Here is a 13,320-nt window from a genome sequence, read left to right on the forward strand (position 1 = left end):
AAATATCACGAAGTATGACGCTATCTGTAATATCCACGTCACGGTGCTGTCATGGAAAAATTAATTTTTTATACAGTGATATATCTCCGTTGTTATTTATACATCTTATTGATCCACCTGAAATTAAAATGTAATGTATAAATGGGCATACGACGTGAGAGTTAGCCGGTTATTTTCCTAAATGACACACAACCGCACGTCTGTCAAAATATGCAAGGGTAAAGCCCCGTCCGCACAAATTTGCATAGGACTACAAGCGTAGCATATAAACGTCTTGACCAATAGGATACCCGGCATAAATTGCGGAGAACAATATGGTGTTACAACTTATGTTGCTGAGCGTATCATCGGACGTTTATGCGCTATACATATGCTAAGTTTGCGCACGACGGGAATTAACAGTTGGCGAATTAAGTTCGTCATTTCCAGTAACGGCAATGGACTCCCTGACTACGACGGTTCGTAACTATGTCGCGTGACTCGACTTTTATTCCCGAGAAAATAGTTATTATTAACAAGGCCGCATATTTAATTTAAACTGTTAACGGTAATCGTTAAATGTAGCTGTCAGGAATTAATTAATGGTGATCCGTTAAGAAACGAGAAAACAAATTCTAACTCTTCTCGTCTACGGGTCAGGGGAGCGTTATCCAATTATCGGATATGTGTTCGTACACATTATTATTTAATGGGGGATTCCTAATTCGTACTGTAACCTTCGTAAACGAGGGGATTGATTTGAATGCGGGTTGAGGCCATTAAATAAATAACGCCTTTTTCTCCTCGTCGATCAGCCGCGCAAAGCGATTTTGCCGGCAACAGGTGCAAGAGAGGGAAAAAACTACGGGAGGCCGCATTGGTCCTGCGAGGATTTTCGATTAATGGGATAACCTGCGGGGGGAATGTGATTTGCGCCGAAAAAGAGAGAGGTTTAAAATTTTAGAAGCTTCAGAAGTTCACAAACTTCGCGATCGATGATTCTGCGGCGATGTGCTTTTACTGTCGCGCCGAAATTGCGTCTTTCTCGTAAACTTGGGCGAGCTTTCAGAAATTCGGGGAGGATGAGAGACAAAATGACAAGGGTGAGACAGTGAAAATTCACATCGCGAATTCCAAAGACGGAGGTAATGTTTAAATAAGTAACTGATGTTACATTCTGTTATAAAAGCTAAGTATTAAAATAAAAAAAAAAAAGAATAGATAGAACAGTAATTTATATTCGTATTTCATATTCGTATTACGATTTCTTATTATTTTTCTATTTAATATGAATTTTCAAACAAGGTATAGTCGTATAATTCGATATCCCGTGACAAGAATATTCCTATAGAAATATAGGAGCGATGAGAATTTCTTGTAATCAAGTACATCGTAAATTGTGCGATTCTCCCTTTTGTGTGCTTTATTTTTCCATTAATGTTTCTCCATTATTCGTACCCACTCGGCTCTTTCCATCTATTGTCTCGTTCGAAAAAAAGCAGACTCGCTTTCCTGACGTTTTAACCCTTTGCGGCTATACTAGTTTCGCGGTGAAACGCCACGATATTTCAGACATATTGTCGGCTTTTACACACGTGTAACTTTTAAAAGAAATGTCGAGCCGAATATTCAGGTTTAATATCTGTGCGCTTCCTTCTACGCATTGTTCGCGGTAGAATTTAATTTCCTCCACACACTTTTATTCAGCCGCATCTCAACGGCGCTAAAAGTTTGCGCGTGCAGCTCGCTGGCGCGATAACAAAACGTTATTGCCGAATCGCTCTGCCATAACGAATTTGCAAATTACTGTTATTGGACTCCCTTAAATTCGCCGCTTGCACACACGCGAGAGAGGGCGGTTTTCGTCCCGGCGCGACCGTATTTTCCGGTTTGTACGCGCGGCCGTAATCCAATTAAAAGGTGATCGAAGTGGCGGTAGGGAGACGCTTCATCGGGAGGCAGAAAGAGAGAAGTGCGGGAGAACACCAAGCCAGATGCACGGTTACCCAGTGGCAAAAATGGCGGCGCCGCGTCCAATTAGGCTGGCGGTAACAGCGTCGGTTTTGAAAAATTCGATTAGCCGCCACAATGCCGGAGAGTCGCTCGACTTCTACCATTTCCGCTCCGCTTTCGGCCCGACGATCACGTTCCTCTATTCGTCGATCTTTCCCGATCGAAAATTCCTCCTCCGCTGTCAAGCGGGGCGACTCTTCTTTTCTCTTCTCTCTGGTCCGAAGAATCTTTAGTTTTTCACCTTTGAGCTAAATATTTAGCTCCTCGGTGGTGGCCGGAGGGTGAAAAACGATAAGGGTGACACGGGAACGTCGGAAAAGAAAGGGCCGGCCTGAGAGCGTTTCCGGGGGTGCGAACAAAAGGCAGCACAACCCTCAGTCGTCTTGGAAGGTACTCGCGTAAAAAGAAAGAGGGTCGTCGGCACGGTTAGAGGTCTGAGGAAAGCACGAGAGAAGAGCGAGAAATAGATTTCGCCGCGGCGCGCCGGTGTTTTCTAATTTCCGTGCGCGAGAGGGTAGCGGATTCGTTTTGCCACCGCGATCATTGTTTTCGGCGAAAGTAATGGCGGAATGGTTATCGCATTGAGTGTTCGGTGACCTGGACGAGACGATCGGAATAATTTCTTTTACGTTCGGAAAGGATCGTAAGGTCTCGAATTCCGAGTTATGTAACATTCGACAGTTATCGGTGCCTGTAACGTGTTGAGGTGAATATCAAAGTTATCGAGAATATTGAAGTTCTTGCGGGAATTATTATATAGCTAGGATAAATTAAACTTTAGAGGTGTAGATTAATAGCAAAAATCCTTATTCAATACCTCGGAGTTTATCTTAGCGGAAAGTTAGCTGGAACTTTTATTATAAGAATCTTCGATATCAAAAATTATAAAGAAAGTTGCAAAGGGGGATAGTCTTTTATCAAATTCACGTTTTAGAGAAGTCAAGTTCCGAAAGTTTCAATTGGAGGGCCATGAAAAAAATGAGTTACAATAGTTTATGCAAATTTATATAAAAAAGTTATTTATACCTCCCAACCACATATATTCCCTCCGTATATTCCCCACATATTCCCTCTATCATCTTCCTTTTATTTGATTTGAAAAGGTAGATCTCTTTTCATATTTTACACCGTTCGCCTACGAGATATTATGGTAGAGATATTTTAAGGCTCTAACAGCAGACTCCCGTTTGCGTTGGCCCATACAACGTTGCGTATTCTCGCTAATTGAATATCTCGCAGAAAACGAGAATAACAGAAGGCTTTTCTCCACTCCGGGAAAGAGAATACACGAGTATTTCTGTGCATTTATAGTTTGCACCATTTTTCTTTTCTAATTAAGGCGCGATCTAATACCGTAGGTCGCTCCTCGACGGCGAAGAGGCGTGTAATGTCGAGTTCTTTTCTAAATTTAGAGCGCACGTTCATCGAGGTAACATTTTCTGCGGCGGATTACCACGTTCGAACGTCGTAGCGGATATCGGATTTTTCCGTACTTCCGCGTGTTTGATCGAGGTTGACCCGAGAGTTAACAACGCCGGAACAACATGACAACTTTTTCTTCTGGAGGAGACACGGAGCGGTGAACGGCGGTGACATTATATTATGCAATACTTTAGCAAGCGTGATATGAGGTATTTCAAGATTATCACCTCGCGTATTGTTTTTTTCCACGTGTAAAAACCTCGAGATATTAATTTATTTAAAAGTAATTTTTTTTTTATTTAAAGCGGACGTGCGACTTTAAAATGAAAATGAAAAATCTTATTCCATCGTATCTTCGAGATGAACATTCAGATAAATGGCTGTCATAAATGAAAAGAACGATGGCAATACTGACATGCGATATATATGTCAGAATATATATGAGTACATATATATATATATATCGACGGAAATTAAAATTTCTTATCGTAAAATTTTTGCGACAAAGCTTAAACGAATAGATACGAATCGCCGTGATTCTACATTGTGCCTATCCTATTTCTGAATATTTCCATCATTATCGAGTTAATATCGAAAATTATTTTGCTGCATTTCTCATTATGTGAAATATTGCGTTTTTCTATCCTTTAAATTAATTCAATTATATTCTATTGCTAATTTACTGTACTTGCACTTCTATCGAGGGCAGAACAGATCAATTCTGCCGTATGCTAATGAAAGCGCCATACTTACGACGGCACATCTTCGGCTGAGCACTTCGAAGACTCGTAATTTGCATTTATTATCCGGAGTTTCGGTATGTCGTACATCGGAATCTCCGACGTTCTCCAACTTTCTGAAGAGATAATTATTTCGCTAATGGGCACAGAGATAAGTTCAGTCAAAATTTATGAACATCTTGTTTTATCTACGAATTTGTCGAAAATGAATGTTCTAAAAACGATAAGTACGCACCTCTCTCTCTCTCTCTCTCTCTCTCTCTCTCTCTCCCCCCTTCTTTCCTCCTCAATAATATCAGAAAGTTTCTTTGTATCTGTATCTTCATTATATTACAAAATGAAGCGAATTCTCCATACGTTATGGAGAGTGCCTTATTGCATAATCACTCGCTGACTCCATCGTCGATTGATAATCAATGATAACGGCGTAGCGATTTAATGACTCATTCGTGATCAATGCTACGTTCCAAAGCGATGATAGTTAATATTGGGCGGTTAGACGATATTTGTTCGGCGGTCGGCAATAATTGATGCATTCCCAAGTCGTCACAATGGGCCGCCACATAATTGCGTCCCATGTAATTATATCGGCATATGCGGTCGCGGAACATATTGTAAAATCCAGGACAGCATTTCGCGCCGAGAGATGGGGGGCCCTCGTCCCGATTCCGCTTGTAATTTTTTTCACGTGACTATCACGAATCTGTCTCGACGGTGACGACGACAGCTCTTCCTTGACGTTATTATCCTGACTTGTGGTCCCGAGAAACTCGAGGATCCTCGGTCCGTCCGAAATCCTCCAGGAGCTCGAAGTTCCCGAATATAATCCGTGGAATCCCTTTACCTAATTCCCAAACACACTCGGAACGTTGAGACCCACTACTCGGACGTATATCTAACGTGTTACCACATTCGCGAAACAGGACGAGAAGTACATTCAGTTAAGCGGTCGTTATCGATACAGTGTTAAACTTTTCCCTGCAGGCTCCGCCTGTGTTCGGATTTGTTTAATTATTTTAATGGAACGATGTAATGCACACGCGAAATTATATAAAAATTCTCCTCTTTAATTAGAAATTTAGTATTCTTTCTCGCAGAACTATATTTTTTTACAATTCCGTAGCCAATATCATTAAAACTGACTTCAATTTTATTCTAATAATACATTTTTTTTTCTCATAAAAGATAATCAGCATAAAAGAAAATCAGTTAAATGACAATAGAAAGATAAAATCTATTATCTTGTATTTATAAATCCTCATATTATTATTACATTAAGAGTAATTTAATGAATGCAAAACTGATTTCGAGAATCGAATCATTAATAATATCCTAGGTAGAAATTCCAATTCCAGTGAGAATACGGCGGTTGCTGTTTTTACGCGGCATTTTGCTCTTCCACGTGCGGTGGTATGAGGAAGAGAAATATGGGTTTATGAAACTGTTATACTTCCCGTATCCTTGCTATACAGTAACTACGTTTCTGCCGTACACGTCGCGCGGTGAAGCCCGCGTAGTGTGTACAATCTATGCACTCGACGAAGTTTACTCTCCGCACTGCAGTGGTAACGACTCGTCGGCGTTGATGTTGCGTGCCTTCTCGCGTCGAGAATGGATTCTCCTCCCCACCTGTCTGCCCCCGGAATGATTTTCGAAGAGTCCGTCCCGCTTCGCCGCTCGTGCACCGGAGTTCCTCTCTCGGCCGCGCCGCGTACGTACGCACGTACGCTCGCACACCGTCGCACCTTGACAGGTATCGCGATGATAGATACGCTCGCGTACGGCTTTTTTATTCATCCTCGCCGCTTCCGGTCCCTTCGCGATTCCCCTGGCAACCGGCCAGGATCGCGAGCTCATTCGAACCAGGACGCGAGCCCTGAAGTTCGACGCGCAGTCCTGGTTAGGTAGCGCCCATTTCAAAATGAATTTTTCTCCTCTCTCCCTCCCTCCCTCCCTCCCTCCCTCTCTCTCTCTCTCTCTCTCTCTCGCTCTCTCGCTCTCTCGCTTGCTTGCTCGCTTCTTCCTTTTTCCTGTTCCTTTTTCCGCGTGAAACGCGTTCCGGTCGAACGAGGCAGGGAAGCGCCGTGGAAGTTCGCGTACTTTCCCGAGCGAGCTCGTGATTTTTTGGAACGCGATGTTTCCGTAACGATGATAAATAGATAAATAGGTAGATTGCTAGATGTTACGGATTTGGTTTCTTAATTAGTGCGTACGGAACACCAATGCAGCGGAGATGTACCGCTCGCGCGCTGCAATTATTTTATTCGAATATAGGATTGAATTCAAAAATAAAAGAGATGATTTATCGCGCGTCTTACTGATGAAATAATATTGAGACTTGCAAACGAAAATTTTATCCTTTGTCTCGATAAGTCTCGTATATCTTGTACGACATAGAATGATGATTGATCGCGGAAAGAGAATATGAATGATAACTTTCCTTCATTTAATTTATTGTTAATATAATCGCGAAATTCCGTGGCTTTAATTCAGTGGCTTTAACGAAATATGAAATAAAGTCATCACCGCACCGAATCCGCGGTGTCTGGGATTCCGAAAGATTTGTCACCGACATATGTCAGCCACCCTCGCGGGAAACAGCCGCAGAGGAACATAGAAACTCTTCGCTCGCGAAGACATATGTAGCGCACGTTCGTCTGCGGAGAAAGAATTCTTTATGGACGCCTCGTAGAGGCTCGTATATTACCGCATAATCGTAAAGGCTTAAGCGCAATGCGGCCGGCTCTCCTTCACCGAGAAACCCGGTTGAAACTACGGACGTTGCGTTTCCTTTCCGGCTATCTCTTCACCATCTTCTCCTGTCTTCGCCTCCCACCCCCGCCTCCTCCTCCAAGTGTTCGCGCTATTCTCCGGCTCTTCGCGGGAGGATTTCACGGACAGTTCGGTCGCACGTAAAAGATGAAACGCCAGCGGGAGAAGCAGACGGCGGGAGGTCTCAAGGCAGGAAGCTGCCTTGTGAATTTTTCAGTCCGCGATGAATTACCTCTGATAGCAAGTCCGGACGCAGAGCAGAAGACGAGAGGCTCCTGTAAGGACGGATGGGCAGATGGTTCGCGCGAATTGTAACAATTCGACGAGGCACTGCGTCTGCGGGCATTACGCATTTATCGCGAGCGGAACGAGCTGAGGTGAGTGGCGAAAGCGATTGATTCTTGAGGCTTTGGGCAAAATTCGAGCGAGGGATAAATTTAATGAAAGTCCGGCAATCGAGGAGGAATCGAAAGAATTTTCGGATTCGTCATTTTCGCAACAGATCGATCGTTTGACCTTTTATAGTAATACTTTTTTTTAAATACAAATTGGATTTTACACGAATTATTATTGTGCAATTTTAAAAATGTTTTCAATAATATCTAATGATTCATTAAATTATACTGTGGAGAATATATCAAAAGATAGCATGCTTTTGAAACTCTAGCGCGATGATCCATCGTTACTAAGAATTAACGTAAAGACTTAATTTGCATCTTAGACGCCACCTCCTTTTGTAAGTTTTATAGATCCGGCAAATTACACAGTTGAGCACTATGGTAACGCGGAATGCACTAGAACGTTTCACAGATAGAAGAAAATATATACAATTAAATATTCATTTCTTCATACGACAAAGCATAGCTGACCAAAGTGTTGTTTCAGACTTCAAAAATGTAATATCTCGAAACGCATAAAAAAGGGGAAAAGAGAAGCCTTTTTCGCGCGTTGTATCTTTCTTTAACTTTAAAACTTTTGAGCACATGCAATTTCGGAATTTGAGATGAAACAGAGAGAAAATATCATATTCACAGTTTTACGAGTGATGCTGGCCGCAGTTATTGTGTCATTCGCGACAGGAAAATCCAGGATCTCATCATTATGCCCCGCGTCTGGATGTACCATTTTCCTCTATATTTATGAAGGCTAACTTTCCTCATCGCGAAACATTTGCGGCCACAATCTCTTTCGCGAGACGTCCTCGACAGGACGCAATATCGCATCGCGAGTACAAACATGCATATATGGCTTGCATAACACGCGCGATATTACACAGAATTCATAAGAAAGTCCAGGTCTTTCGTCATTACACCCTGCGCAAAAAATGCTCCCGCCGTAATATCATCATCGTAAAAACCGACCAGTTATAAATAATTTCGCCGTACAAAATATTATTCGTTAACTACGCTATTACAATTAATCGTTCCATGTGCGCGACAAACGCTTTCGCACATCTTGCTCGACGAGCAAGATGAATTTTCAGGCATGCATCTTCGACCGGAGAGAGCATTGGATTTTTTTTCCGGTTATTTAGACTAATTAACGACTGATTATTTCTTACTATAGCTAGAGCGTATATTATTATTCCTAACTCACCTGATAGTCCATGTAATTCCCATAGCCCATGTGGTTGCATGTGCAGGCGCATGCCTGAATGTGCCTCCGCATGTCGAGTTCGACCTCCTCGCCGCATACGCCTCTGCTCGTCGCCATCATCGTATCTCCCATGCAATAGCCGCCGGTGCAATACATTCTCGGGTCACTCTGATCCAGGTAACCCCCACCGGTGTCGTCGTATCCGAGCCCGCTGGCGCACCTGGAATCCGAGGCGTATCCCACTCGGGACTGAGGACGTTCCTCGTAGCCCAGTCTAGACTGGGACCGGTGGAATGTCGAGGATACATCCTGAAAGAAAAAGAAGGATTGTTCTGCAACAAATCACTTAGTACCTCCGCCTCGATTGCGCCAGAATTAGCGGTTGGCAGTTCGTAATTGGTGCCGGAATCCACGGAATTGCAATATTTTTTCATCAAACAATTTTCACATGCGAAGGCGTGTCGATTTTTTTAATTATTCGTGATCAAACGTTAATTACGTGGTAATTCAATTATGGATTTGTACTTATTTTCAAAAAAAGTTTCTAACATAAGATATATTGTTCTAATTCTATAGAAATAATTATATTTGTGTTTAAAATCCGATATGTTTTAAATCCGAAAACGTTAATTTTTAGTAAAAAATTTTAATAAAATTGTTTACAAATGATAAATTATTGAATTTTCTGCGTATGCGATTTTTGAACCTATAACGCGCAGACTTCGCTTTTGTGTCACGTTTGAAATCGCACAAATATGATTTGTTCAGCGTACAATGAAAATGCATACAATCAAACATAATTCCATGTTTGTTGATTCCAGTATTGTGCTATATATCGGTTAAAACAAATGGCATATATATTCTATGTATTTGATAGAAAATTTAATTGGTTTTATGTATAGAAAATATTGGAAATAATCTAAAAATAATATTCTTTTTATTAAAATATTGCGGAAAAAATACTGCAAATTAAACTGTGATAAAAAATAAATTACTCTGTCACCAACGATTATCGATATGTGATTAAAGTATTTCTGCGTTTCTAGTATATTATGTATTTGTCGGAAGCAATTTGATTAATCCGTCCTCATAAACGAGATACCGTTCACTAACCAAGACATGCCAAGAATCTCCCAGAATATGAAGAAATTTAATATTCGAGACGTAGGCGAGCATTTAGAATTTGAAAAGAATCATCTTAATGCAGCACAAAGGCGGAATGCGTTGGCGTAGGAATTGCAATTGCGTAAGGGGGTGTATAACGTGCCAATCGCATTTGCGGATAGAATCTTTTCGCCAGAACAAAATTACCCGCTATGCGGTTCAATTATAGCCTTTTTATTTACAGATTAGAAAAAAAACGCATTGTGTGTGTGTGTGTGTGTGTGTGTGTGTGTGTGTGTGTGTGTGTGTGTGTGTGTGTGTGTGTGTGTGTATGTGTTTGTATGTTACGCATAACTTTGAATCTCAATAATGATATAAAAAAAATTCTCTCTTTTTTCTTTCATCGTTACTTAAGATTAATTTTCATTTAATTAATTCTTAAAGAAAAAAGTCGATAAAATAAAATGTAATATATGCGATAATTATTTATTAAAGTCAATCATAAACTTGAATCTACTTCGTATTTACAGATTTATTTTATTTTTTTCTCAAAAATATGAATTAAGAAAAGAAAAGAATACTTATTTATAAATTTTTATAGAAAATTGTATCTTTTAGAAGAGAATATTTTGTTTTTGATATTTAAAATTTACTAGACGCGCACAATAATAATAATTTTTCTTCTTGGAATTTCAATTACTTTGGACGTTGTAACATGAATGTATTTGTGTTTTCAATTCAACATAGTGGTTTACAATATAGTTTACAACTCCGCTGTTAGATATTATATCGTGAACGACAAATTAACTTTTATTTTAAATTAAGGTAATGGATCTGTGAAAGTGTTGTCAGATGTCATATGTAAATGTAAGTATATATATATATATATATATATATATATATATATATATATATATGCATTAGATGTAACACGATAGAAGATAAAAAAGTATAATAATACAAAAGTATAGCATTTCACAGATTCATTGCCTTAAAATTAATTGGTTAAAACAGATTAAGATTTATTTAAAATAAATAAATATTTATAATTTCTTGATTTATTGTTTGTACAAACACACATGTATGCATTTTTTTTCCAGATTTAAATAATATAATAAATTGATGCAAGATAATGGTACACAGCACATGGAGTTGTTTTTTCAGTATTTATGTCTGTTGCACCGCAAACAGAAACATAAAATGGATAGAAAATTTTTCATAGTGCATAGTGCATTTCATTCTGCATAGTGTTATGCAGAATTTCACAATTAATTAATTTGAAAAGTTGTTGACGATTAATTAAATTTATTTTCGCATCTCTTTTTTATCCTAATCCTAATAGGCTTTCTATCCTTTCAAATTTATTGATTATTTTATCGATTATAGATTAAAAATAGTAATATCTGTAGAAATAATATAAGCTGCGAGCCTTTATTCAATGTAGTCGGCTAGCTTTAAGCTCATCGCTTATCAGAAATTATTGTGGTTTTAACATTTGCATATTGGAAATTCCAATTCTAATTGATATAATCCGATATTATAATCAAGAATACGCTTAAATTAAAATATTAAATAATGATTATAGAACATTCCCCGTAGAGTCTGTATATTGCTTAAACGGAAACTGGTAACGTTTCAAATTTTCAGCAAACCTAATTACTTTATATAAATTATATTAATATATATAAATTATTTTACATATATATTTTATCCAAAATAACTTTTATTATAAATTAGATATTTAAGATTGGCATTGCCGTGTTTTTGTTATGTGAATACGCACCGTTATTTCAAATATGATTTATATAAAATACCGTCTGGGAATTGTGGATTATGTGTGTCGTAGCTTAAGGGAGAAAATATGAAAAAAAATAGGAACTTTACTCGTCGTGTTTATCTCTTGTTTATTCTTTCGATACATTCGCAGTTACCGCGATTGCGCGTGGCAGTACTTGATGGCTTACGAGCTACCATATTCCGCGGTATGTTGCCGCATCGTTCGATATGGACGGCGGCACGACCGCCAGCGCGAATCGCGCGGTTCTCTATCGCCGCTATCTTTATGCTGCACACCAATGCGGTTCCCCGTAACAGTAAAGTATCGATATCGCTAAAATAACCGGAACGTATGTACGGTCTTTGAAGCAGAAGGCCATATACACGGCGCAGGATCCTGAAATTCACCTAGTAACGTTCCGCCGTCATCGCTATACGATTCCGAACGATAGAGATTGTAAGAGCACTTCGCTCCTTGCGATTTCACGAGAGTCTTGAATGCGTCGCGATCGATAGTGACGATTTCTAGAGATTTGCTGCCACTTCCTCGAAGGTTTTTCAAACTCTATCAGATTCCACGAGATGACACGTTACGCATTGCGCGCTCAATTTCTTATTCGGATAGAAATTAAACTAAAGAAAAATTATAACGAGATAACTCCAAAGTTACTCTTGAAAAATTCTTTTGTTTTATTTTAAACTCGATCGATTCTTCTTCTAGTCGAATTGTTTCTTTTCTCTAAAATTTAAAGATGGCTTTGTTACTCTATTTTTTAATAAACTTTTTTTTTTGTTAGAAAAGGAAGTATAATAAGATAGAGCAATTGAGTTAAATAGGAAAGGTGCACGTTGGTGAATGGTTGGAAAACCATCCGCGACGACATTGTCTCATAGGGAACATCGAGGAATAGACAGACGATCGGCACGTGATCGCTTTGTATACGCGTTATGCATCCGCGAAATTGCGTCCGTAGGCGATGCTGCTCGCGGCTAGCGATGTTGAAATTTAATAGGATATCAATACTTTTACTTTTTGATATAAAATACCGCAAGTATCGGCATTTTCTACATACTCGATATTTCATTCATAAATATTGATATTGATGCCGATCCATGATACGCAAGAGGCGGCAGAGATCCACTGAGCAATCACAAATGCAAGCGATGAAAATTGACGCAACTTGACGCATCTTTATTCAACACTTTGATCGCACCGATTTTACCCCCTTCGCTCGCTCCGCCATTCGATTGTATGATATAATAAAAAATAATTCACCGATGATAAAAATACTCGGTGCAGAAAACAAAATATCGATATTGTCCACGTTCCATTTCGCGCGGCAATTAATTCAGCCTAATAACCCCGATTTTATCCTCGATTTAGCATCGTTTTCGCGATCTCGCGAACGGGAACTGCCTTCGTCAAATCGATAGCCCGTACGGATGCTCGCATGGCAAAATTTGGACAGCCGAGGCGCGGTGAGCCGAATCAATTTTCGGATACGGAAAACTCGTAATGGCTCTTCGAAGATTCCCGCGGCGAAGTTAAAGCGGGATCCTGCCGAACTTGAACGGGCGAAGACGAAACTCGTGACTGCGCGGCTATTAGGCACCCCCTCCCTCCCTCTCACTGGATGAGACTGTCCGGAGATGGATGTCGAGGCTCATCTCCTTTTCTCACGAGCACCGCGTTATTGAACGCCATCGAGTTGGCGGGAAAGAAAAAAAAAAAAAAGGAAAATAAGCTCGCTGCGATAAACGATACGATGCTTTTAGCGACGGCGCTGCATTAAACTTCGATTTCGGAATATTTCGAGGAGCGCATTCTTTTTCTGCTTTACATTCCGCCCGGGAAGTTCTAATTGCAGTTGTTTGTCTTCCGCGTTGCGACAGAATATACAGAGCATTCAGAAATTGT

General features: G+C 39.8%; 1 protein-coding gene across 5 annotated transcripts in view; it reads right to left on the reverse strand.

Annotated features, from left to right (window-relative positions):
- Window positions 1-13,320, reverse strand: part of LOC105428261 (dipeptidase 1) — a 123,131-nt gene that overhangs the window by 82,118 nt on the left and 27,693 nt on the right. For all 5 annotated transcript variants that reach the window (XR_016138132.1, XM_089071859.1, XM_089071857.1 and 2 more), the window contains exon 3: window positions 8,523-8,831. Coding sequence is in view for 4 of the 5 variants with exons in the window: in XM_089071859.1 (XP_088927985.1) it covers window positions 8,523-8,831 (309 nt within the window). In the remaining variant the exon portion in view is untranslated. The remainder of the gene's footprint in view (window positions 1-8,522; window positions 8,832-13,320) is intronic.

Source organism: Pogonomyrmex barbatus, unplaced genomic scaffold (genome assembly GCF_055798465.1).
Source record: "Pogonomyrmex barbatus isolate J1 unplaced genomic scaffold, ASM5579846v1 scaffold12, whole genome shotgun sequence".
Lineage (NCBI taxonomy): Eukaryota > Metazoa > Arthropoda > Insecta > Hymenoptera > Formicidae > Pogonomyrmex > Pogonomyrmex barbatus.